The sequence below is a fragment of the Theropithecus gelada genome, chromosome 7b, assembly GCF_003255815.1.
Source record: "Theropithecus gelada isolate Dixy chromosome 7b, Tgel_1.0, whole genome shotgun sequence".
Lineage (NCBI taxonomy): Eukaryota > Metazoa > Chordata > Mammalia > Primates > Cercopithecidae > Theropithecus > Theropithecus gelada.
In genome coordinates this window covers 76,152,685-76,176,293 of record NC_037675.1, presented here as the reverse complement: position 1 = coordinate 76,176,293, position 23,609 = coordinate 76,152,685, and the positions used below count along the sequence as shown (strand labels likewise).

The 23,609-nt window shown below is 37.2% G+C and overlaps 1 protein-coding gene across 1 annotated transcript in view; it reads right to left on the bottom strand.

Moving 5' to 3' along the window:
- The window catches only part of YLPM1 (YLP motif containing 1), a 74,637-nt gene that overhangs the window by 5,591 nt on the left and 45,437 nt on the right, over window positions 1-23,609 (bottom strand). The window contains exons 7-19 of the mRNA XM_025391567.1: window positions 21,293-21,710; window positions 21,088-21,180; window positions 20,670-20,865; window positions 19,337-19,455; window positions 18,310-18,464; window positions 14,529-14,591; window positions 13,788-13,907; window positions 13,371-13,547; window positions 13,201-13,284; window positions 12,161-12,244; window positions 9,345-9,425; window positions 6,169-6,220; window positions 1,115-1,245 (exon numbers count right to left, since the gene is read on the bottom strand). Of these exons, the coding sequence (XP_025247352.1) occupies window positions 1,115-1,245; window positions 6,169-6,220; window positions 9,345-9,425; window positions 12,161-12,244; window positions 13,201-13,284; window positions 13,371-13,547; window positions 13,788-13,907; window positions 14,529-14,591; window positions 18,310-18,464; window positions 19,337-19,455; window positions 20,670-20,865; window positions 21,088-21,180; window positions 21,293-21,710 (1,773 nt within the window). The remainder of the gene's footprint in view (window positions 1-1,114; window positions 1,246-6,168; window positions 6,221-9,344; window positions 9,426-12,160; window positions 12,245-13,200; window positions 13,285-13,370; window positions 13,548-13,787; window positions 13,908-14,528; window positions 14,592-18,309; window positions 18,465-19,336; window positions 19,456-20,669; window positions 20,866-21,087; window positions 21,181-21,292; window positions 21,711-23,609) is intronic.

Sequence of the window (23,609 nt, the reverse complement as noted above, 5' to 3'; positions counted from 1 at the left end):
TAGCTGAAAAAGACTTGTACAGAACAGTATATATGATCCCTTTGCTTTGTTATTTTGTTTTAAAGGATATACACATCTATCACTTTTACTGAATTCAACATTTATGTAAAGACCTATCTAATGCCCTAGCTTCATTTCTCTATTCCCTTTCACAGCAAAACTTCAAAAAGTTGCCTACATATGCTGTACTGTACTTCATCATTTCTTATTCATTCTTTAATCTGCTCCAAACTGGTTTCTGCCCCCTCATCACTGTAGACTGATGACAAACTACAATCATCAGTGACCTCCATGTTGCCACATCTAGCAGTCATTTATCTGTTCCAAACTTACTTGTCTTTTCCGCATCATTTAAAAACTGACTACACTCTTTTCTTCTTGAAACACTTAGCTCTATCTGAACTAAATTTTGGAGTCTGGCGTCCTATTGCCTTTTCCATTTATACTTTTTCCTTGGGCAAGATCATTCAGTCCCATGCTTCTAAATACCATTTCCTGAAATTTGTTAGTTCAGTCTGATCTCTCTGGTGAATTTTGTACTAATAAATCCAACAGTCATTTTGACATTTTCACTTACACTTCTAACTTAATTAGAAGAAAAATTAGAATTTCTCTCACAGAACTTAAATTATTTCTCTCAGTTCCAAAAATCATGACTTATGACTCCCTCAGTTTTCTCTCTCTCACTAAATGGCACCACATATATGCAGTGCTCGTGGCCAGAGTACCAAGGGGTCACCCTTGATTCTATCTACCTTTGAACCCTCCACACTCCGTCCATTAAGAAGTTCCACAGGTTCTCTTCAATACCCTACTCTGTACTTGGCTTCTTTTGCCCCATGACAAAATGGCACAAGTGACTGGCCACTCCCAATGCCTTTAAGGTTAACGCACTAGCCATGTGAGGTTCTGTTCTCCAATTTTTCAAGTTACTTGTACATTTTGATGAGATAATTTATAAGGTATGACTCCTTTTTGGGAAGTGTAACATGACATAGCGCAAACTAAATCATTTTAAAAATAGCATTCATGTGATTATCTGCCTGTAACTTCCTAAAACCAGATGCCTAAATGGGCCCTTCATTTGTTGGCAGTTATTGACAAAGTCTCTTACCCTCTTCTTCCCAGGCTCAGAAGCACGAGTATCATAATCATCGGGGAGCTGAAGATAATCCTCCATTCTGCTGGCAATGGCCTCCCAGTCACGTTTCCTTTTAGTACCAGTCCTCAAGCCATCCAACTTGTCTGAGGGACAAACACAGAGCCGTAGCATTAAGGAAGAGTGTGAGTTTGCACACGACACACACACAGGGGAAAAGAAGGCTGGAACACTTTCAGAGGGCATATCCACAATTTTGAGTGCAGCATCACTTGCAGATCCAAACTATCTTCTTGGCTGAGATAATATCAAGTTCTGTGCCAGAATTTCCATTGTTTGGTATTCACTCTGGTAGCCATTATGTTTATGATGTTGGTTTAAGAGCACATATGGGCAAAGCAAGAAAAGGCACTTGACTCCTGGTCTCCTTGTCCTCCCACCCACCATAGCTCTCACGTTCTGATGGCAAATGCAAAGTTGGGCTTTTCCAGACAGTGTCTTCCATTCTTTTTTTCTTTAACACAATATTAACACCACCCATTTCATCTGCAATCATGTTTGATACTGTGTCATATGAAAAGCAGGTAGTACCAAGAACTTAATGAGCCAAGCTAACGTTTAAGGTTTTAGATGAACAGTTTTTTTTTTTTTTTTTTTTTTTTTTATTGCTGTGAGTGCATTCACCATGAATTAATGTTCATGAATAAGCTGACTATATGAGATCACCACTTTCTTTGCTCATACTACGAAGCTGACCATTCTGAGGCTAAGGGCTAGTCAGATAATTTTACCAGACCTGATAATTCTTTCTGAACCCTGAATCTGAGAGGGCTAGGCTTTCCAACAACTCAAAAACTATAATCAATTAATGAATAGGGATTGCAGATTCAGAAATTATGAGATATGAGTTTAGGTGTCTTAAAGAAGAACACGCAATGAAAATGTGTTGAGTCTTTTATTGGTTATTAATAATTGATTTTGAACGCTACATGTAGGATATTATGAGTTATATACATTTTTTGCTACAATGAAGCACTAAACTTCTGAATCATCTGAAGTTATATAAACACACTAGTACTAGGCAGGCCAATGAAGAAAAGCCTAAAAACTTCAGAAACACAGCATAACCACACTTCATTGAATTCCATAAAGAGTGTATATAATAAAAATCTTTTAGACACCATGTTGGAGAGAACTTGGTATGAAAAGTGCAGTGAAAGCAGTGGCAGAAAGGGTGAGTTTATGTTTCAAATATAAAAGTTTTACACACAACTGTTACAAGCTTTAAAAACCAGTAAGATTTTGCATTCGTGGCAAAGTTTTTTGTTCCTAAGCCCCTTTCCCATAAAAGTGATTATCATTGAAAAATCAGTAAGGCAAACTGCAACAGTTTATAAAACTCACAAAAATTTTAATCATCTCATTTTGGCAAAATTTTAACATGTATGGATTCAAGAGATCCAGTCGTCTAATCTCTGGAATCACATGCTGTACCAAATGGCTCTATCTACGTGTATATGACGGGCCATATTATACATGATCTTAAAGAAGTGACCCCCTGACTGCACAGGGACACAGGTTATGGTATTAGAAAACCAACAAAGTCCCACAAACAATAAAACTGTTCTCAGTTCAACAGTGTACAGTATTACCAGAAGAGAAAGAAGCTCCAACACACTTATTAAATAAACCTCAAAGGATTTCCAAACTTAATACGATCAACTTTGACATTAACATACTTCAAAGTAAAAATTTCATATTTCATTTCCAACAACAGAGCACAGCCAGGCAGCAATACAGAAGGGCAGTGTGAAAACTGCAAGAACTTTTCCTCATACACTGGGTATATATGACAGGAGTTACAGTTGCAACATGGAATTTCAGAAGAGCATGTATTTCTAGTCTGAGCACCCTTGTTGAAATGTTTAATTTGAAATTTTATTGTGCAAATATGTTTAAAGTTTCCTTCTTGGGCTGAAGAAAGGCTCACACCTCTTCCACATGGCATACTGGAAACCAAACACACAGATGGATGGCATAAGGTGAGGGGAGAGAAATCTGGGGTTGTTAATTACAGAAAGACTGGTGTTCAATCCATGCACACTAATGATTTTCAGAGATTTCAAAAGATGAAGTTTTAAGATGAAGATGAAGTTTTAAATCCAGCTTGGCAGGTCACAGAATTTTACCACATATTTGAAACAGTATGTATTATAGCACAACAGAAAAATTCCTTAGATACAGCTATGTATTTTCTAAATGTAAATGGTATTTCTGAAAATCTGTTCAAAGTAAACACAAGATTACGCACCTATACAAATAATTATATTCCAACTCTGAAGAGATGAATCTGTCTGACACGTAGAAAACCAATATACAACTCATGAGTAGAGACAAATGACACTGAGATGAGAAAAGCAAAAGTACTTTATATGAAGAAACCTCAATTAGGATGATAACAGTCTCAAATATTCTAGCTTCACAGTATGAGAAACTAAAATCATGTCACTGGAGTTTAAGTAGCTTCAATGCTGAATCCCAGCACCTGATGTGGCAAGTAACAACCTGCCCTTACATTAGGATGCCTGTGTCCCAGCAGGGAAGAACCAGTCTGGTGGGACTGAAGGTGGGCCACAGGCAGCCTTCAACAACTCCATGCCAGAGGTAGCTCAGGCCTGTTGTGAACTGTTCTAAAATCACATCACTTTCAATTTAACATTCAGGCAGAGGCTGAACTGTGTACTATACTTAATGAGCATAGATCAAGAATCTGCAATAAGATCTAACCAGCTGCTTGAAAGACTATAGGTAAGTATGTTCTCACTGGCAGACTCATTTGTGAATCAAAATTCCTCTGTTTCAGATTCAACTGTTTTCACTCAACACGTGACACTGCTAAAACATAATATATTTCCACCCAGTATAATCATTTTCCAAGAGTAATTGGGGAATGTTGGTAAAGTACTCAGAAAAATAAATTGTACTTGGTAATCAAATTATATTAAATTTGTTATGATAAGGAAGGCAACATAAATAGGCTACAAGATCCGACACAAGATCTTCATGTTTTAGAGAAGAATCTTCTCAGTTGGGTCAATGGACCAACCTCAAAGTAGTAAGCACTTTCAAGAATGCACACTCTTTGCCTTCCTCTGTGGTAGGATTAGCTCTCAATACAGTGGTGCAAGATACAAGTCCTTATATATAACATTACTGTCACTCTTGTTAAAAAATAAATAAAAACCCAACTGCAAATATGTTAAAATTTATTTCCTAGATTTATTACCAGATCTTCAGTGCCTTTCATTGAAATGGTTTATTTAAAAAAATCCATTTCTGGAATTCATTATCTACTATTCTGTCTTTAAAACTGAAAATTTGTATAAAATGTATTTTCTGAGAAGCAAATGGTAGACGGGCCAGAATTTTTTCCAGAAATTCCAAGAAATACCAATATTAATATATATTCTTGAATAATCATCACAACTAAATTCCCTTTTCCTTTTAAAAACAGAAAAGTAAAAGATGGACTGGTTTGAGTTTAAAACAGCATTACCCCAGATCATGTATTACATGAGGCCTCTAAAGATTACACATTAAGCTAATATTTATCACTTTTACATCCCCCTTAACTACCTTTATTTATGATCTCTCTTTGCCCCAAAAGATAATCAATATTTAGAGAACCAGAAGAGAGAAAAGATCTTAGCATATTATGGGTCATTGTAATGTACAGAACTTCACAGAGAGTTAATCTAACGTCGAAATAAGCAGAACTAAAGCATTATTATTATTTTTAAAGTATTTTGTAATTTTTATTTTCCTACATATTTAATTGCATTTAAACACATAAGTGCTTTAAGGGTCTCTGGAAGATGACAATTAGTTATTATTAAGATTTCCCACAGAGGGAAGACGACTAGAAGAATATGTCAAAAACCACATAAAATTTTCACACAACATAAACTAAAAAAAATCTTTTAGACTTGACAACAAAGCACCTATACCAGTAATGTAATAATACAGTTCGCGGAACTGTCTTTTAACACAGGACCTGGTCAATACCAACTGCTAACACAAGTAGTTGGGGCAAATTAAAGGCATAGCTTATGTAATTGCATGTAAAATGCACTCCTTTGATGTCAGAAACACATGTCCCAAGCAATGAAGCAGCTAAATGACTCAAACTTCCTGTATCAATTTAAGATACTTAGATGGTTCCTTTAGTTTTGGAGTATAATACCAGGAAAAGAAACATAAACTGACAGTCATACCTCATATATCAGTAAGGCTGATCTCAAAAAGTCCTTAGTACATTGTTTTAGATTTTTATTCATACATCTTAATCAACATGTTAAATGGTTCTCTTTAAACGAAGTAAAACTGAAAAACTATTTTGCAGTTTTCACCAACAAATACTAGAGGGAATCCATTGGGTATGTATGACTTTTTTGTTTGACAGATAACTTCACATTAAGCAACTTCAAATTCTGATTTAGACAATCATTTAAACTGGTTTAACCTTGGAATTTGGCATTAACAATTTGAAGAAAAATTTAAACTGAATTTTATAAAGCAGGCTCCTCAAAAACCTGAATTACATATCTGCTTCTCTCTACTCAGAAACTCTCATTTATTATACAAGGAGAATAAATGCCTTTTAATTAATTTTAAACTTTATATTATTTTTATTATCTAAAGTATTCATAATCAGGTTTAACTTTGGACTGCACTTAAATATTCTTTAAAAAAGAAATCTCATCAGCACCAACATTTCTGATTAATATAAAAGAATAGATTTTATAAGTGACAATATTTTGTTGCTAAATTATCAAATATTTCTGTTGACTCTAAAAACTTTAAATAGTATTGAAAGCAGTTCTTTTAAAATACTTATGACTTTGTCACAAGATATAAAAGCTAACAAAATAGATTGGAGGATATAAGGTAGGCCAGAAATCTCTGTTCAAGTAGAAGTTTTAGGAAATTTGTTCCTCTTATAGCAGAAAAGATCTATGACCATTACCATCAGGTATCACATATAAAAACAGGAAAAAGGAAATACCCACCTAGCTTTGCCTCAGATGTGTCCATCTCCCATTTGCTTTTCGGAATGTAACCCTAAATCGTACACAGAGAGAAGCTCGAAGGGTTAGAAAGAGACACATACATGCATATCACGTTTGAACTGGAAAAGCATTAAAACTGGGAATGGATTCAGTTTCCACTGACTAGCTGTAAATACATCCTTAGGGGAAACACAATCTCACTATCTTTGAAGAAACTAAATGACCAAATTCACCAAACTGCACTGTCCACATTTCGGAGTAGTCACTTCAGAATAGTATCATGAAGGCGCTCTGAGGCAGCTACAGTTCAGGACTCACAATTGTAGTCTGAACAACAGCTGTATAGCAAATATGATAAGAATGTACAGGTAGTTACTGTGCTAATATTAATATTATTCAGAGTATCAGATAATTTGTAATACTAGCTAGGTTATCTTCTAAATATAACTGCTATTATCAACTGATAGTAGCCATAAGGTCCAAAAAGTGTTCTTCAAGATAGTTACTTTATATTTCAGTAATTTCAAGTACTCAAAAGAAAGGAAAAGAATTGGTAGCACTTAACCCAATTACCCAATTAGGAAGTTCAACTTCATTTTAAAATGACTCAATTCATTTACCAGTTAGAGCATACAAAGGCTAATTTTACTGAATCAAATTCAGAACATTTTTATTAGTTGAAAACTAGATTATTATTTCTGATGTTTTTAAAAATTATGTTATCCTATTATATGCAAAACCAGAAATCTCCACTGGCAACTTACATCTTATATTTCATAAAATAACTGGGTGGCTTATTTCGAACTCACTCCCAAAAGATTTTCAAATTTCCTAATGTGCCTATTGAGCTATGCAGTAATCATTTCTGTTTATTCACCTAGCAAGTATATGCTTTTACCATGTGATTGATCATGATTCCCCTTTACCTTCATTTAGACTGTTTTCCATTGGACCTAACATACAGAAATGTTAATATTGGAATCTAGTAAATAGGACAGATTCATCAATGGTGTCAGCATCTTCTTTTATGAATCAATTTATCTCTCTACTGTTGGTAATGTTCAAGTTCATGAAACAAACTGACACACAGGTAAAGTAAGTCACAAAGCATTTTGAAGATTTCATGATGATAGCTTCTGTGTAAGAGTTTACTAGAACATAATCCTATGGTTTCATACATTTCTAGTCTATCAGCCAGAACTAATAATTCAACTTCAACTTACTAGGTAGTATTTTGGATTATAAATTATATATTTTCCAAATACATTTTTTAGAACAAACCAAGACAAAGCTATGCTGAAGTGATAGTGCTAAAAGTACTGAAGACAAGTTACATCTTAAAAATCATCTGAAAACTAAGCATCACTGGAATAATATATTTATAAATTTTATCTATTTAGGTTCACTGAAGCACTAAAGGCGGCAAACTATCATACCAATGATCCCCTACAAAGGATTATCTTTACCAACAAAACTTTGGATTTCACCCAGCTATATTAATAAGTGCAGACTGGAAAATGCAAGGTTTACTGATAATTCCATTAAAATAGACTGAGTGGTTGGTGTGAAACTTGCTCTTAACCCTTGGTTAATATATTCTCCAAGAATCTTTCACTCTCGGAATAGACTCCAATAGTAAAAGATTTCAATTCTGCATCTTTGAACGGGTTAAGAGAAGTTTTATAATCAAGTTAGGCAAACAAGTGTATTCATTCCCCACTGCTGGAATCATCCTGGTCTTCCTTTAAACTATATTATCCTCCCATTGCTTGAAATTGTAGGCCACTTGGAAATAAAGCAGATAATCCAGCAGGGTAGAATTCTAAGGCTTCCTTGCCATGACTCTGACATAAAAATATAGTATTACAGTGTGTTTCACTTTAAAAAAGTAATAGTACATTCAGTTAAAAGTTCCCAAGTTTTGACCTACACCTAAGCAAGTCAGATGTTACGAACCATATCTTGAACTGAAATCTCCACAATAGAAAGACGGAGCTTCAGAAAGCTAAAACATTATAGACTTCTCACGTAGTCAGTTTCTAGTACACACGCTGCAAATGGCTAAAGAAGTCATTAGCCATATTCCAGAAGAGCGTGGACCTTGTAGTGAATATCCTGCCTAAATTTTAAATTACGTATGCCAAAATACAACTTAAGAAAAATAGATTTTAAAAAAACACATACTGAGACTCAAATGCCATTAACTTTAAAACTTATTTTTTAATCCACATTTGAAATCTTGGAATGTAGAGGTTGACACCATCTTTATATAAACACAGTTTTTATCAAGAGTCCTCTATATCACACACGGGTTCGATGGGACCACTCCCTGGAGATTCTGTATACTCTAGGGGGTAGGAATCAGAGTTCTCATTTTGTACATTTTCAAAGGAATATGAGGAGCAACTTTAGCAAGGGCTCAAGTATTAAATAAACCGAGTAATATTCTGGATTTAAAATGCAACACTATTCCAAGGCATTGCTAATCTCTGTACTTCAGCAAACACTGAAAAGTCAACGTAATTCTATAGGTCGCATATTCTTGAATGACAGGGAAAGGCAAACGTCTCTACAGAGGTGTGATCGAAAGCATTTCACATTAGGTACACAGAAACTTTAAACTCACACTATGTAAGCCTCTAATCAGCCTAAGCAAAATCCATTGCCTACAAAGTCATTTAATTTTTCCCTGTCACTTAGGATAAAATGCGGAAGAACAAATCTAGCAGCCAGTGGCAACCCTCTGCCTCCCCATTCAGTAAGTTCTTCTGCCTCAGTTGACAGAAACTAAATTTGGAGATCTTGTAGCAAAGAAGAGACAATTATGCCTATGTTGGGTAGGCTGTGCCACATATCTGCTGGAATGTAAGAATGCCCTTTCATATGTAATTATTTTCTTAAAAGGTATACTCCCCTAAAACCACCCACAAATAGATGAGTACAAGAGTAAGTTTCTTAGCACTCTGTTAAAACTTTCTTTTAACACCACAGTAGAGGGTTCTTTTGGTCTGGGGAAAAAGAAAGAGTATCCAAAAGTCTCCTTGAAGATGATTATGGAAACTTATACCGCTAAAGTGTGTATCAACAGTAGTTGTCTGACCACAGATCTGAATTTAAACCTTCTTTAAGAATTTTAATAAAGAGACACTGTTCAAAGTGGTTGGTCTGTCTCCTACCAGTTCGCTTTCCTCTTCCTCTGCATCTTTCTTTTCTTCTTTCTGTTCTTCGATATTTGCATCAAAATCTTCCATCTCTACCTGTACCAACCATTAAAAAAAAAAAAAAAGACTGAGTTAACATTTAGCAAAATGTTGACTCCTTCATTGAGATCTGGAATGAACACAGTAGCCTAGAGCAAGACAGGCTCACTGTTACATACCAAGTAATTTTTAACACCCTAAATTTTGAAACAGAACTGATAAAAGACAGGATATTATTGCCTTTAATTTTCCTTGAATATCCATCTGTATAATTCCCTGTAAAGTATAAGTGCTAAGTAGATGGCTACCTATTTTGAATGCTTATGGATTACTAGAATTTTCTTTTAAAAATCTTTAACAAGCATTTTTCCAATCAGATAAAAACATGTCCATGATTCAAATTTCAAAATGTAAGAAAAAGTATACTGAAAAGTGGGATGATATTGGCTTGGCCCAGAGTGGTAGCAATGCAAATAAGCAGATGAGTTAGAGAGGTCATTAAAAGGTAAAACTGACTAAACTTTCTTGACTACATGAGAGGTTTGAACACCAGTATAAGGGCAGAGTAAAGAGTCAGGCCTGGGCACGGTGGCTCACGCCTATAATCCCAGCACTTTGGGAAGCTGGGGCAGGAGGATCGCTTGAGTCTAGGAGTTCAAGACCAGCCTGGGCAACATAGTGAGGCCCCATCTCTAAAAAAATAAAATAAAAAATTAGCTGGGCATGGTGGCATGCGCCTGTACTCTCAGCTACTCAGGAGGTTGAGGTGAGAGTATCATTTGAACCCAGGAGTTGAGGTAGCAATGAGCTATGATCATGCCACTGCACTCCAGCCAGGGTAAGAGTCAGACTCTGTCTCAACAATGATAAAAGAGTCAGGGATAACTCCCAGAGTACTGGTTTCAGCAATCAAGTGGTTAGGGTTCTAATCACTAAAACAGAGACTACTAAATGAAAAACAGGTTTGTACAAACTACATTTTGGATAGGTTGAGTTTGAGGTATACTAAGATAACATATATTTTTTGTAGAGAATTTGGAAAATAACAGTAAAAAGAATATTATAAAAATCACCTATACTCCCTCCATTCAGAAACATTACCGTTAAGATAGTCATATAATTCAGTCTAGACTTTATAACATTAATGGCACATAAGTGACAATCTAAGCTACTAGAAAGATTCAGATGATCTATACAGAGGGTACAAAATAAAAACAGAGCCTAGGATGGAGCCCTAAGGGGGCCCTTTTAAAGACTGAGTAGCAACAGAAGCCAGTGAAAGAGACTGAAAAGAGATAGCCAAAAAAGTAAAAGGAAAACCAGAAGAATGTGAATTCACAAAAGCCAAGAGAAAAATATGTTTTTTAAGAAGGTGGGCATGGTCAGCTATATTACATTTGGCTGCAAAATTAATCAATAGGGGAAATAAGAACTGTTCACTGTCACGGAAATCATTAGTGAGAGGGTTGCCAGACAATGTTAGTGGCAGAAATAGGTTGAGGAATGGCACGGGAATTAAAAACACATAAAAGAACAATGATGGCTGGGCATGGTGGCTCACGTCTGTAATCCCAGCACTTTGGGAGGCTGAGGTGGGGAGATTACTTGAGGCCAGGAGCTCAAGACCAGCCTGGCCAACATGGTGAAACCCCGTCTCTACTAAAAATACAAAAATTAGCCAGGCATGGTGGCGCATGCCTGTAGTTTCAGCTACTCAGGATGCTGAGGCAGAAGAATCGCCTGAACCCAGAGGCGGAGGTTGCAGTGAGCCAAGATTATGCCACTGCACTACCGTCTGGGCGACAGAGTGAGACTCCACCTCAAAAAAAAAAAAAGCATAATGACAATATTGAGTATTAAGAGGTCAAACAAAACAGAAACCTAAAACTGGTAAAAATAGAAAATTTCTCCTTCCATCAAATTAATAATTGATTCAGGCAAGAATCACCAATGAATGAAAATTTGTTGGGGAAAAGATGTTAAGAGTATCTCCCTACAGTTTACTTATCACAAAGAGAAAAAGGTAGAAAAATTTGATGGATACACCTTAACCAAGTAATCAGTGCTTAAATCACTAACAATGAGATAAATTAACACCATATGACTCCTGATGTAAAACACTGAGAGGGCACAGTATCACTTATGTAGCATTCCTGCTAATGTTTAACCTGAACCTAAGCATGTGGAAACAAACAGACAAACTCAAATTAAGGGGCATTCTACAAAACAAGCCTATACTCTTCACAAATTCTTTATCTTTCATGACAATGACAAGGCTGAGAAACTATATTTTATATTAAAGGATTGAATCTTGGAATTTTTAAAATTTCTATAAACCATGTTATAGGGACAACTGGTGAAATGTGAATATAAACTATATGTGAGATAATTCAAGAAATTTAATTCAGGAAATTTATATTACCTAATATAGTATTTTATCAATACTAAATTTCCTGCATTTGATAACTGTTATCAAATCAAAAGAGAATGTCCTTGTTCTTACAAGATATCTACTGATGTATTTAAAGGTGAAGGTTTACGAGATCTGCAACTTAACTCTCAAATGGTTCCACAAAAATAGTGACATCATTAACAAGAATGTTAATAAGAATATATGCATACAGAGAAAAATGTGGCAAAATATTAACTGTGATCTCAACGAAAGGCATACCAGTAGGTGTTCTTGTATTAATACTATTTATGTAACTTTTCTGTAGATTTTAAGTTTTTCAAAGTAAAAAAGTGAAAATGTAATGTCATTTTGCATTGCGTTTGAACCAAAGGATACTCACCTCTTCAATAGCAGCATCTTGCAGCAAAGAACGAATATCTAGACGCATCATGTGACGAGGTGCAGTTTCCCAGTGATCAGCCATCTATTGAAAAATTCAGATGGTCAAGTTATCTCTGGAAACTACTCAAACACCAAGCAAGCATCCAAGATAAACAACATTTAACAATATTTTAAAATACTGTTAAATATTAATTAAATATTTAATTGTTAAATATTAATTTAATATTGTAAAGTCTAACGGGCTAATTTCTTTTTTTTTTGAGACAGAATCTCGGTCTGTCACCCAGGCTGGAGTGCAGTGGCGCCAACATGGCTCACTGCAGCCTTGACATGGTGGGCTCAAGTGATCTTCCCACTTCAGCCTCCCCAGTAGTTGGGACCACAGGCACATGACACCATGCCCAGCTAATTTTTGTATTTTTTTGTAGAGACAGGGTTTCGCCATGTTGCCCAGGTTGGTCTCAAACTCCCAGGCTCAAGCGATCCGCCCACCTCAGCCTCCCAAAGTGCTGGGATTACAGGCCTGAGCCACTGCGCCAGGCCATAACAGGCTAATTTCAAGAAGAGCTAGGAAAAGAAACAAAGGAAGAGAAACATTTACTAAAGCAGATCGGAAAGTTATTATGAAAAAAAAGGAGATAAACAAGAGCTTCCAGACAAGAGTACTGGTACAGATAATATGAGGTTTAGAGTACAGTCACACATCACTTAGCAATGGGCATACATTATGAGGAATGGGTCACTAGGCAATTTTGTCATTGTGTGAACATCACAGAGTATACTTACACAAACCTAGATGATAAAGCCTACTGCACATCTAGGTTACAAACTTGTACAGCATGTTAATGTACTGAATACTGTAGGCAACTGCAACACAATGAAGTATTTGTGTATTTAAACATATCTAAACACAGAAAAGGTACAATAAAAATACATTATTATAATCTTATGGGACCACCATATATGCAGTCCTTCCTTAACCAAAACATCATTATGTTGTGCATGATGGTACTCTATTATTCTGTTTCTTAAAATCACCTTATTTATTTCTTTAAGCTTTCTTCCATGAATATTTCTCTTGCCACAAGTCTGGTTATCTGCACTCATTTCAGCCAAATATACCTAAGCAAGAATGAGTAATAATTAGGCAAAGATATATAACATTTACATGACAACACAAAGTACTTTAAAGTTCTTTAAGTTTCTACCTCAAATCCCTTGGTTTTTGCTGCACTCCAAAACTGGTCAAAGTGCCTAACTCTGTCATTGATGGCATCCAGGATGATAAAGGGAAAAAAGCCATCATCCAGAGTCTTTTTGAAAGTTTTGAACATGCTGGTGCGGTAAGTCTCCTCCATCTCAGCTTCATATTCATATTCCATTACCTAAGGTCCCCCGAAAGAGATATGGAATTAGCAAAAGCAAAGAATCATCCTAAACCTTTTCCTCAGTTAGCATTTGGATAGAGATTACTTTGTAGTCTTTCCTTCACATCCAAGTACTAAAGTACTGTGTTCAGAAAAGAGAGAGGTCCTTGCCCTTAAAAAAGCCACATTTCTCCCCAAACACATTTTCCTTTAAACACTATTAATGAATCAGAATGAGATCTGACATGAATACCATACCTTCTTTTTCACTTTCTTTCCAGAATCTGGATCTTTTTCTTCTTTTTCCACTTCAGTGATAAAGTAATCATCCAGGCTTAGAACTCTGGGTGCAGGTCCTCCAAATTCTACCTCTTTATCCTAAGAATCATATAGTCATGAAGGTTAAAATGAATTTATGGAATAAATTAGTTAATTATCACACCAAAGTTCCCTCTTGTGGCCAAATAATATACAATCTTCTGGTGGTTTCAAATCAAGCTGAGGCAAAATGTTTCTCTGAGTAGATAAAAATATAAGCCGGGCGCGGTGGCTCAAGCCTGTAATCCCAGCACTTTGGGAGGCTGAGACGGGCGGATCACGAGGTCAGGAGATCGAGACCATCCTGGCTAACACGGTGAAACCCCGTCTCTACTTAAAATACAAAAAAATTGGCCGGGCGAGGTGGCGGCGCCTGTAGTCCCAGCTACTCGGGAGGCTGAGGCAGGAGAATGGCGTGAACCCGGGAGGCGGAGCTTGCAGTGAGCGGAGATCGCGCCACTGTACTCCAGCCTGGGTGACAGAGCGAGACTCCATCTCAAAAAAAAAAAAAAAAAAAAAAATATATATATATATATATATATGGGACAACATCTACCACATGGGCCAACTCTAATGGACCAAATGGAAGACAATTCTATTGGTATTATGTTGCCTGTTATTAATAAGAAGGCAAGTGACTACTAACACAAGCAGCTGATTTTTCAGCTTCCCCATACTCACTCGAATAAGTTTTGCAACATGTGTCTTTCCACTGCCAGGTAATCCTCTCATTATAACAACAATCTGAAACAGAATAGACGAAAAAAAAAATCACTCAGAGAAAAGTTTCTGCAATGAGATAATAGTTAACAATGACCTACTATTTTCCAGGATAGACTATACAATAGGCCATGAAACAAATCTTAATAAATTTGAAAGGATAGAAATAATACAAAGTATGTTTTTGGACCACAGTGGAATGAAATTGGAAATTAATAGTAAGAAAATGTTAGAGAAACTCACACATATGTGAAAATTAAACAACATAATCCTAAATAACCAATGAATCAAAGAAGAAATGAAGAGGAACCAGAAATTAAGAGAAGCCAGAAACCAGGAGGAGCCAAAAACCAGAAGGAACCAGAAAATACTCTGAGATGAATGAAAACAACACAACATACCAAAGCTTACAGGATACAGCTAAAGCAGTGCTTAAAAGGAAATTGATAGCTATAAATGCCTATAGTAAGAAAGATAGGTCTCAAATCAATAACTTAACCATCCACTTTAAGACACTTGAAAAAGAAGAGCAAACTAAAGAAACAGAGGACAGAAATAATAAAGATTAAAGCAGAAGTTAATAAAATAGAAAACAGAAAAACAAAAGAAAAAATCAATACAACCAAACAGTGGCAGTGGTTCTTTAAAAAGACCAACTTTGGGAAGACGCGGTGGCTCATGCCTGTAATCCCAACACTTTGGAAGGACGAGGCGGGCGGATCATGAGCTCAGGAGATGGAGACTATCCTGGCTAATGTGGTGAAACCCCATCTCTACTAAAAATACAAAAAATTAGCCAGGTGTGGTGGCGGATGCCTGTAGTCCCAGCTACTCAGGAAGCTGAGGCAGGAGAATGGCATGAACCCAGGAGGTGGAGCTTGCAGTGAGTCCAGATTGCGCCACTGCACTCCAAAAAAAAGTCGGTCTTTTTTTTTTTTTTTTTTTTGAGATGGAGTCTTGCTCTGTCACTAAGGTTGGAGTGCAGTGGCACAATCTTGGCTCTTTGCAACCTCTGCCTCCTAGGTTTGAGCGATTCTAATGCCTCAGCCTCCCAAGCAGCTGGGATTACAGGTGCCTGCCACCACACCCAGCTAATTTTTGTGTTTTTAGTAGAGATGGGGTTTCACCATGTTGTGCAGGCTAGTCTTAAACTCCTGGTCTCAAGTGATCCACCCACCTCAGCCTTCCAAAGTGCTGGAATGACAGGCGTGAGCCACCACGCCTGGCTAAGACCAACAAAATTTTTGAACTCTTACCTAAAATGAATAGAAAAAAAAGAAGATTCAAATTACCAGAATCAGAAATGAAAGCTGGGCTCAGCGGCGTGTGCCTATAATCCCAGTTCCTCAGGAGGCTGAGATAGGAGGGTCACTTGAGCCCAGGAGTGCAACCCCAGCCTGGGCAACAGTGAGACTCCGCCTCAAGTAAAAAAGAAATGAAAGAGGGGACATTACTACCAACCTTATAGAAATAAAAAAAGATTACAAAGGAATACTATGAACAATTGTATGCCAACAAATTAAAGGTGAAACAGACAAATTCCTGGAAAGACGTAGACTACTAAAATTTACTCAAGAACAAATAAACAATCTGAATAGACCTATAACAAGTGAAGAATCTAAGACAGTAATTTTAAAAAACTACACACAAACAAAAGCACAAGCCTGGATGACTTCATCACTGAATTCACCAAACATTTAAATACCAACTCTTCACAAAGTCTTCAAAAACACAGAATATGAAGGAATAATTTCTAACTTACTTTATGAGGCCAGCATTACACCAAACCACATACAGACAAGAAAACTACAATATCTCCTATGAATATGGATACAAAAATCCTCAACAACATATTAGCAAGCTGAATCCAGCAACATATAAAAATTATTACACACCATGACCAAGTGGGATTTATCCCAGGAATGCAAGTTAACATATGAAATCAATTAATGTAACACATCGTATCAACAGACTAAAAACCAAAATCACATGATCATCTCAACTGACACAAAAAAAGCATTCAACAAATCCAACATCCTCTTATGATAAAAACATTCCACAAACTAGGAATAGAAGGGAACTTTCTCAACCTAATAAAGCGCATCTACAAAAAAATTCCACAGTAATGGTGAAAGATTGTATGTTTTCTCTCTAAGATCAGAAACAGGACAAGAATGTCTACTCTTGCCATGTCTATTCAACACTGCACTGGAGGTTCTAGCCAGGGCAATTAGGCAATAAATAAAAGGCATTCAATTGAGAAAGACATAAGTAAAAGTATATTTGCAGATGCCATGATCTTATATGTAGAAAACCTTAAGAATCCACTAAAAATCTATTAAAAGTAATAAATGAATTCAGTGGTATTGCAGGATACAAGATGAATAAACAAGAATAAACCACATTTCTATATATTTGCAATAAACAATCCCAAAATGAAATTAAGCCATCAATAATAACTTTACGACAAGGTACTATGTTCACTATTTGGGTGACAGGCTCTTTAGAAACCCAAACTCCACGCCAGGCACGGTGGCTCAAGCCTGTAATCCCAGCACTTTGGGAGGCCGAGATGGGCAGATCATGAGGTCAGGAGATCAAGACCATCCTGGCTAACACGGTGAAACCCCGTCTCTACTAAAAAATACAAAAAACTAGCCAGGCGAGGTGCCGGGCGCCTGTAGTCCCAGCTACTTGGGAGGGTGAGGCAGAAGAATGGCGTGAACCCGGGAGGCAGAGCTTGCAGTGAGCTGAGATCTGGCCACCGCACTCCAGCCTGGGAACAGAGCAAGACTCCATCTCAAAAAAAAAAAAAGAAAAAAAAAAAGAACCCCAAACTCCAGCATTACACAAAATACCCATGTAATGAACCTGCACATGTATCCTGAATCCATAATTAAAAAAAAAAAAATAAATGCGAATGTATTAAACAATCCAATCAAAAGGCAGAGATTGTCAGACTGTATTAAAAAACATGATCCGTTGTGTCCTAGAGTCAGAAATAGGAATCTGAATTTCGAGAGTGATTAGGGAGTTACCCTTGCAGGGATGGTGAAGAAATGTCAGAAATAAAGGGAACCTGAATGGAAAAAAAAAAAAAAAGATCCAACCATAGGCATACTACAGGAGACACACTTTACATTAAAAGACACAAACAGAATGAAAGTAAGGAAATGATAAAAGATTTATCACGCAAAGAGCAACCACAGGAAAGATCAAGTAGCTATATATTAATAGTAGGCAAAAAGACTTTAAAACAGGAATCTATTAATTCTGTATATATAGAATGGGAATATCTGGCTGAAATCTCCAGTACCAGTTAATTCAAATGGGTGTCAGTCTAACTATTCTGTAATACAGAACAAATTTAAAAGAATGCACACATTTGGAGGTCACTAGGAAATTAAGCCTAAGCTAATCAAGTCTCCTAATTCTCCCTTTCTATTCCACATACCATAAAACCAAATCCACTTTTCCTCTCTTCAACGTGCAATTAATTGAGGTCTCATGAATATGTTTTAAAATTCAACATGTTTTTTGTCAAATACTTTAGTGATAAATTCTTGAAGATTCTATAGTGTAGGCCATTTATGAGATTATATGGTGATTTAGAGATAGTAAAATGCCTTGAACCTGATATTATTACTACGTTGCAGAAAAGTAAAGAAATTCTTTTCAGGATATTAACAAGATCTCTTATCTTCTGGTTTGCATGAAGATGAATCAACTTCATAGGACTCACTCTCTCAGGTCTGCTCTCCCGGCCCGGTGGTTTCAAAATATCATCCACATTCTTTGATTCAGGCTTCTTCTCAACCCGTGGAGCTGGAGGTGGCTGGTGGCTCAGTGAAGGAGCTGGCAGAGCCATTCGCTCCTCTGGATAAGTCCTACGTTCTCCTAGGATTCCAGCAGTTGAACAAAATTACTATTTGTATAGTAATTATTTTGAAATTCAACTCTCCCCACACATCTCCTAAGGCAATATAATTCAAACCAAGTCCAGTGATTTTGGGGCCACTTTTAACTTTAATTAGAGAAAATTTAAGGTAATGTAAAATCTACTGAAGTCAAGAAAATGAGAAGATTTAAGTATGATTTCAGGCAAATAGAATGTTCTGCAAAACACTGAATTCATCCTTGTTTTGGTGTTAAATGTAGGAAAGTTAAGCAACAGGACATGGAAGAATAATAAATGCTTTGCTGGACAGTCCTAAGTTCTGTAACTTCTGCTTTATGGTTTTAAGAATAAGAGTTATACCATCTTAGGAGAGCGTGTTCCTATAAATAGGTATGAGTTTCTAGTTTAAGTATAAATCATAGCAGTGAAAAACTAAAAGCAACCTAAATACCTAACAATAAGGGTCTTGGTCTTATATTTTATTCACTCAATGGAATGTCACAGGGCCATTAATAAAATAGGTTTACATATCAAAAATGTGTATGGTGCAATATCAATCAGAACAATCATGATAAATTGTATTATTATACTTCGATTACAACTTCAAAAATATGTCTGTAAAGAATGAGAGGAAATCTACAAAATTATAAGAGCTATAGTATTGTAGGTAGTGAGATTATTAGTAGTTTTGTTTCTACTTTGTTTTAAAAATAAACATGTTTTATTTCATTAATTACATTGCTATTTTTTATGACAATGCCACTAGCTCTAAGAAATCTGTGAATACATTTTACTCTAAAAGCTTAAATCCGTAGCATCTCCCATACTTTACATTCTCAACATTCTTGTAGTTAATAAGGCATCACTCTACCTCCAAACATGGATGGTCCTTCATAGACTGGTCGGTCAGACTTCCGGTCATAGGATGGTCTATCAAAACCCCCTCTTCTGGAAGAGGAATGGTCTTTTTTGTCTCGATATGACTGAGCTCTAGAAGGTGTAATAGGAAGTGCTTCAGCAAATAAAAAGTATTTGGAGGTCTCTGCTTTATAATGCAACAGCATTATCTGCCCAATTTTCTCTATAGGCAGGTACTTCACACAGTCAACGTTTACTTTTTTTTTGAGATGGGGGTGTTACTTTGTCAACCAGGCTGAAATGTAGTGGCATGATCTCGGCTCACTGCAGCCTTGATCTCCAGTGTTCAAGCAATCCTCCAATCTCAGCCTCCTGAGTAGCTGGGACTATGGGCACACACAACCACACCCGGCCAACTTTTGTTATTTTTTGTAGAGATGGGGTTTTGCCATGTTGGCCAGGCTGGTCTCGAACTCCTGAGCTCAAAAGATCCACCTGCCTTGGCCTCCCAAAGTGCTAGGATTACATGCGTGAGCCACTGCACCCGGCCAATATTTACATTTTGACTTCGCTTTTTCATTTAGATTTACTGTATATACATATATCTAAAAAGTTCATGGGAAAGCTGGACATGATGGCTCACGCCTATAATCCCAGCACTTTGGAAGGCCAAGGCAGGTGGATCACTTGAGCTCAGGAGTTTGCGACCAGCCTGGGCAACATGGTGAAACCACATCTTCACCAAAAATACAAAAATAAAAATTAAAAAAAATCAGCCAGGCATGGTGGCACATGCCTGCGGCCCCAGGTACTCAGGAGACTGAGGTGGGAAGATCACTTGAGCCCAGGAGGTGGAGGCTACAGTGAGCTGAGACTGCGCCACTGCATTCCAGCCTGGGTGACAGACTGAGAGAGACCCCGTCTCCATACAAAATAGAAATAAATAAATAAATAAATAAATAGTTCATGGGCTTATCCCCCTTTCCCTTCTCCTTGGCTGGCTGCCAGAATGCCCTTAGGTATAATAATAATAATAACAATAATAAATAAAAAGCTCATGAACTGCAAAAATAAATTGCTTGCCCACTGAGTATGACTGCACCTTTATTGACAATACCATTTCCATTCCTTTCTGGCTATCTCCATCTCCCATTTAATTCTCTGGAATTCAAGCTACCAAGTCAAGGATCTACTTTCCTGAAAACTGGTCCAGAATTGTTCTTCCCCCTCCAAATTACATATACATATGCATGAGAAAAATATGTTACTTATTAAATTTTTCTTAAACTTTTACTGTTAAGTATATAGTAATTTGCACATCTAGCAAAGATTGTTTTATAGCATACCTATCATCTCGGGGTCGGCGTTCTCTGTCAAATCGATCCCGGTCATAGTCAATAACACCACGATCCCGGTCTCGATCTCTATGTGTCTCACGATCCCTTTTAAAATCTCGATGATCTGTTATGACATTACTTTGACGATCAAAATAAGGCTCACGATCTCTTTCTCTATCATAACGATCACGTTGGCCTGCATGCTCTATAAAAACAATTAATACAACATAACTATATCCCTTTTATGAAATAAAAGCAGAAAAGTATAAATCTAACTTCAGAGCTGGTATAAATTTTTGCCCTAAATTCAACTTAAGAATCTTTTAGCTATATTAAATGAAGGCTCAGATAATCTCATCAAAAGGAAAATAATGTGGTAATTAGGCCTTAAAATGTTTAAAAATACTGACCTCTCCGGGAATCCTACCTGTCTCAAAAGTTGATCTTTCAGGTAGTGGATCTGGGCGCAGAGTTATTCTTTCTCCATAAGGTATCTGTTCAACTTTATTAGTGGATATATCTGGTAAACAAAATCAGAGATAAAGCACTGTAAGAGTGAAGCTTGAGAAAGCTAAAGCTGAAGTTAACAATTCCTGTAGAATCCCAAATACAAGTTCACTATCACTACTCACCTCGGCCATGGCCATAATCAACAGTCTGTTGCACTGGTGGTGGCTTGGACATTGGTGGCATACCCATAGGCACTGGGCCAGGAGGGGGAATGGAAGAGTGAACAGGTGGGGGTGGTAATACTGGAGCAGATGGAATTGCTGCAGTTTCTGACTTAAATTCTGAATTCAGTCCTTGTTCATCATTTGTATCCCAGAGCCCATAGAAAGAATCTTCATCCCATCGTTCCTGTTCTACAGCTGATGTTTGTGGCTTTATCACTGGAGGAGGAGGAGGTAGAGGGGGAGGAGGTGGAGGTGGTGGTATTGGGACAGGCGGCCTGGTCACAGGAACAGATGATCTTGCTGGTGGAGCAGAGGGTCTTACAATTGAACCTGGTGGTTTGCCCATAGGAGGGGGAGGTCTATAGGACCCTGGAGGCTAGAGAATAGAATAAACAGCTTAGCGAACAAGCATACCACTATGTTTTTACAGATTAGTGGAAATTAAAATCTGGTTCTCAATTTATAAGAAAAAAGTTAACACCTTGGACTCATTCAAAGTTTCATGCTTCAGAACATCAAAAAAAAAAAAAAAAAAAAAAAATTAGGACAAGCCACAGAAAGGGAGAAAACATAGGCAAATCTTATATTTGATAAAGAACTTGAATTCAGAATATACAAAACACTTAAACTCAGTAAGACAAATCATAAAAAAAAAAAAAAACTATAGCCCAAAGATGTGAATAGATATTTCTCCAAAGAAAATATATAAATGCCCAATGAGCACATGAAAAGATGCTCAACATCATTAGTCACTAGGGAAACGCAAATTAAAATCCCAATGAGATACCATTTTCATACGCACTGGAATGGCTATAATAAATAGGAGAGACAAAAACAAATGATGGCAAGGATATAGGAAAGAAAAACCCTTTTAGATTGCTAGTGCGAATAAATGGCGCCACTATAGAAAATGGTTTGCCAATTTCTCTCAAGAAGCCAAACTTTTTTTTTTTTTTTGAGATGGAATTTCACTCTTGTTGCCCAGGCTGGAGTGCAATGGCGCAATCTTGGCTCACTGCAACCTCTGCCTCCCAGGTTCAAGCAATTCTCCTGCCTCAGCCTCCTGAGTAACTGAGAGGGCTTGTAGGCACCCGCTACCAGCCCAGCTAATTTTTTGTATTTTTAGTAGAGATGGGGTTTCACTATGTTGGCCAGGCTGGTCTCGAACTCCTGACCTCAGGCAATCCACCCACTTCAGCCTCCCAAAATGCTGGGATTACAGGCATGAGCCACCACGCTCGGCCAAACATAAATTTATCACATGGCTCAGCAATTTCATTTCTAGGTATCTATCCAAGAAAAATAAAAACATATGTCCATCCAAAGACTTGCACACAAATATTCATAGCCATACTATTCAACAACCCTGATGTCCATCAACTGGTGAATGGTTAAACAAAATGTGGTATATTCATGCAACAGGTTACAAATAAAAAGAAATTTAAAAAGCAGTAAAAAGAAATGAAGTACTGAGTCATGTTACAACATGGATAAACTTTGAAAAGAAGATAGACACGAAAGACTACATATTATATAATTCATTTATATGAAATGCCCAGAAAGGCAAATTCTATATAGACAGAAAGTGCTGGGACTAGGGTAGGAATGAGGATTAACTAACGGTAAACTGGTGCAGTGATCTTACAGGAGTAATGAAAATGTTTTAAAATTTCCATACTTCAAATTAGGGTGGTAGCCACATAAGATTCAAATGTCCCAGGTCAATACCAAAACTACAGAACTTCTGTAGGTGGTGTCCCACCAGTAATTTAAAATTAAAAAAAAATAGGCTGGGCGCGGTGGCTCAAGCCTGTAATCCCAGCACTTTGGGAGGCCGAGACGGGCAGATCACGAGGTCAGGAGATCAAGACCATTCTGGCTAACACAGTGAAACCCCGTCTCTACTAAAAAATACAAAAAACTAGCCGGGTGAGGTGGTGGGCGCCTGTAGTCCTACCTACTCGGGAGGCTGAGGCAGAAGAATGGCGTAAACCCGGGAGGCGGAGCTTGCAGTGAGCTGAGATCCGGCCACTGCACTCCAGCCTGGGTGACAGAGCGTGATTCCGTCTCAAAAAAAAAAAAAAAAAAAAAACCCTCCATGAATTATTCTGATTTATACCCCTTGGTTAAGAACTATCTTCCTGCCGGGCACGGTGGCTCAAGCCTGTAATCCCAGCACTTTGGGAGGCCGAGACGGGCGGATCACGAGGTCAGGAGATCGAGACCATCCTGGCTAACACGGTGAAACCCCGTCTCTACTAAAAAATACAAAAAA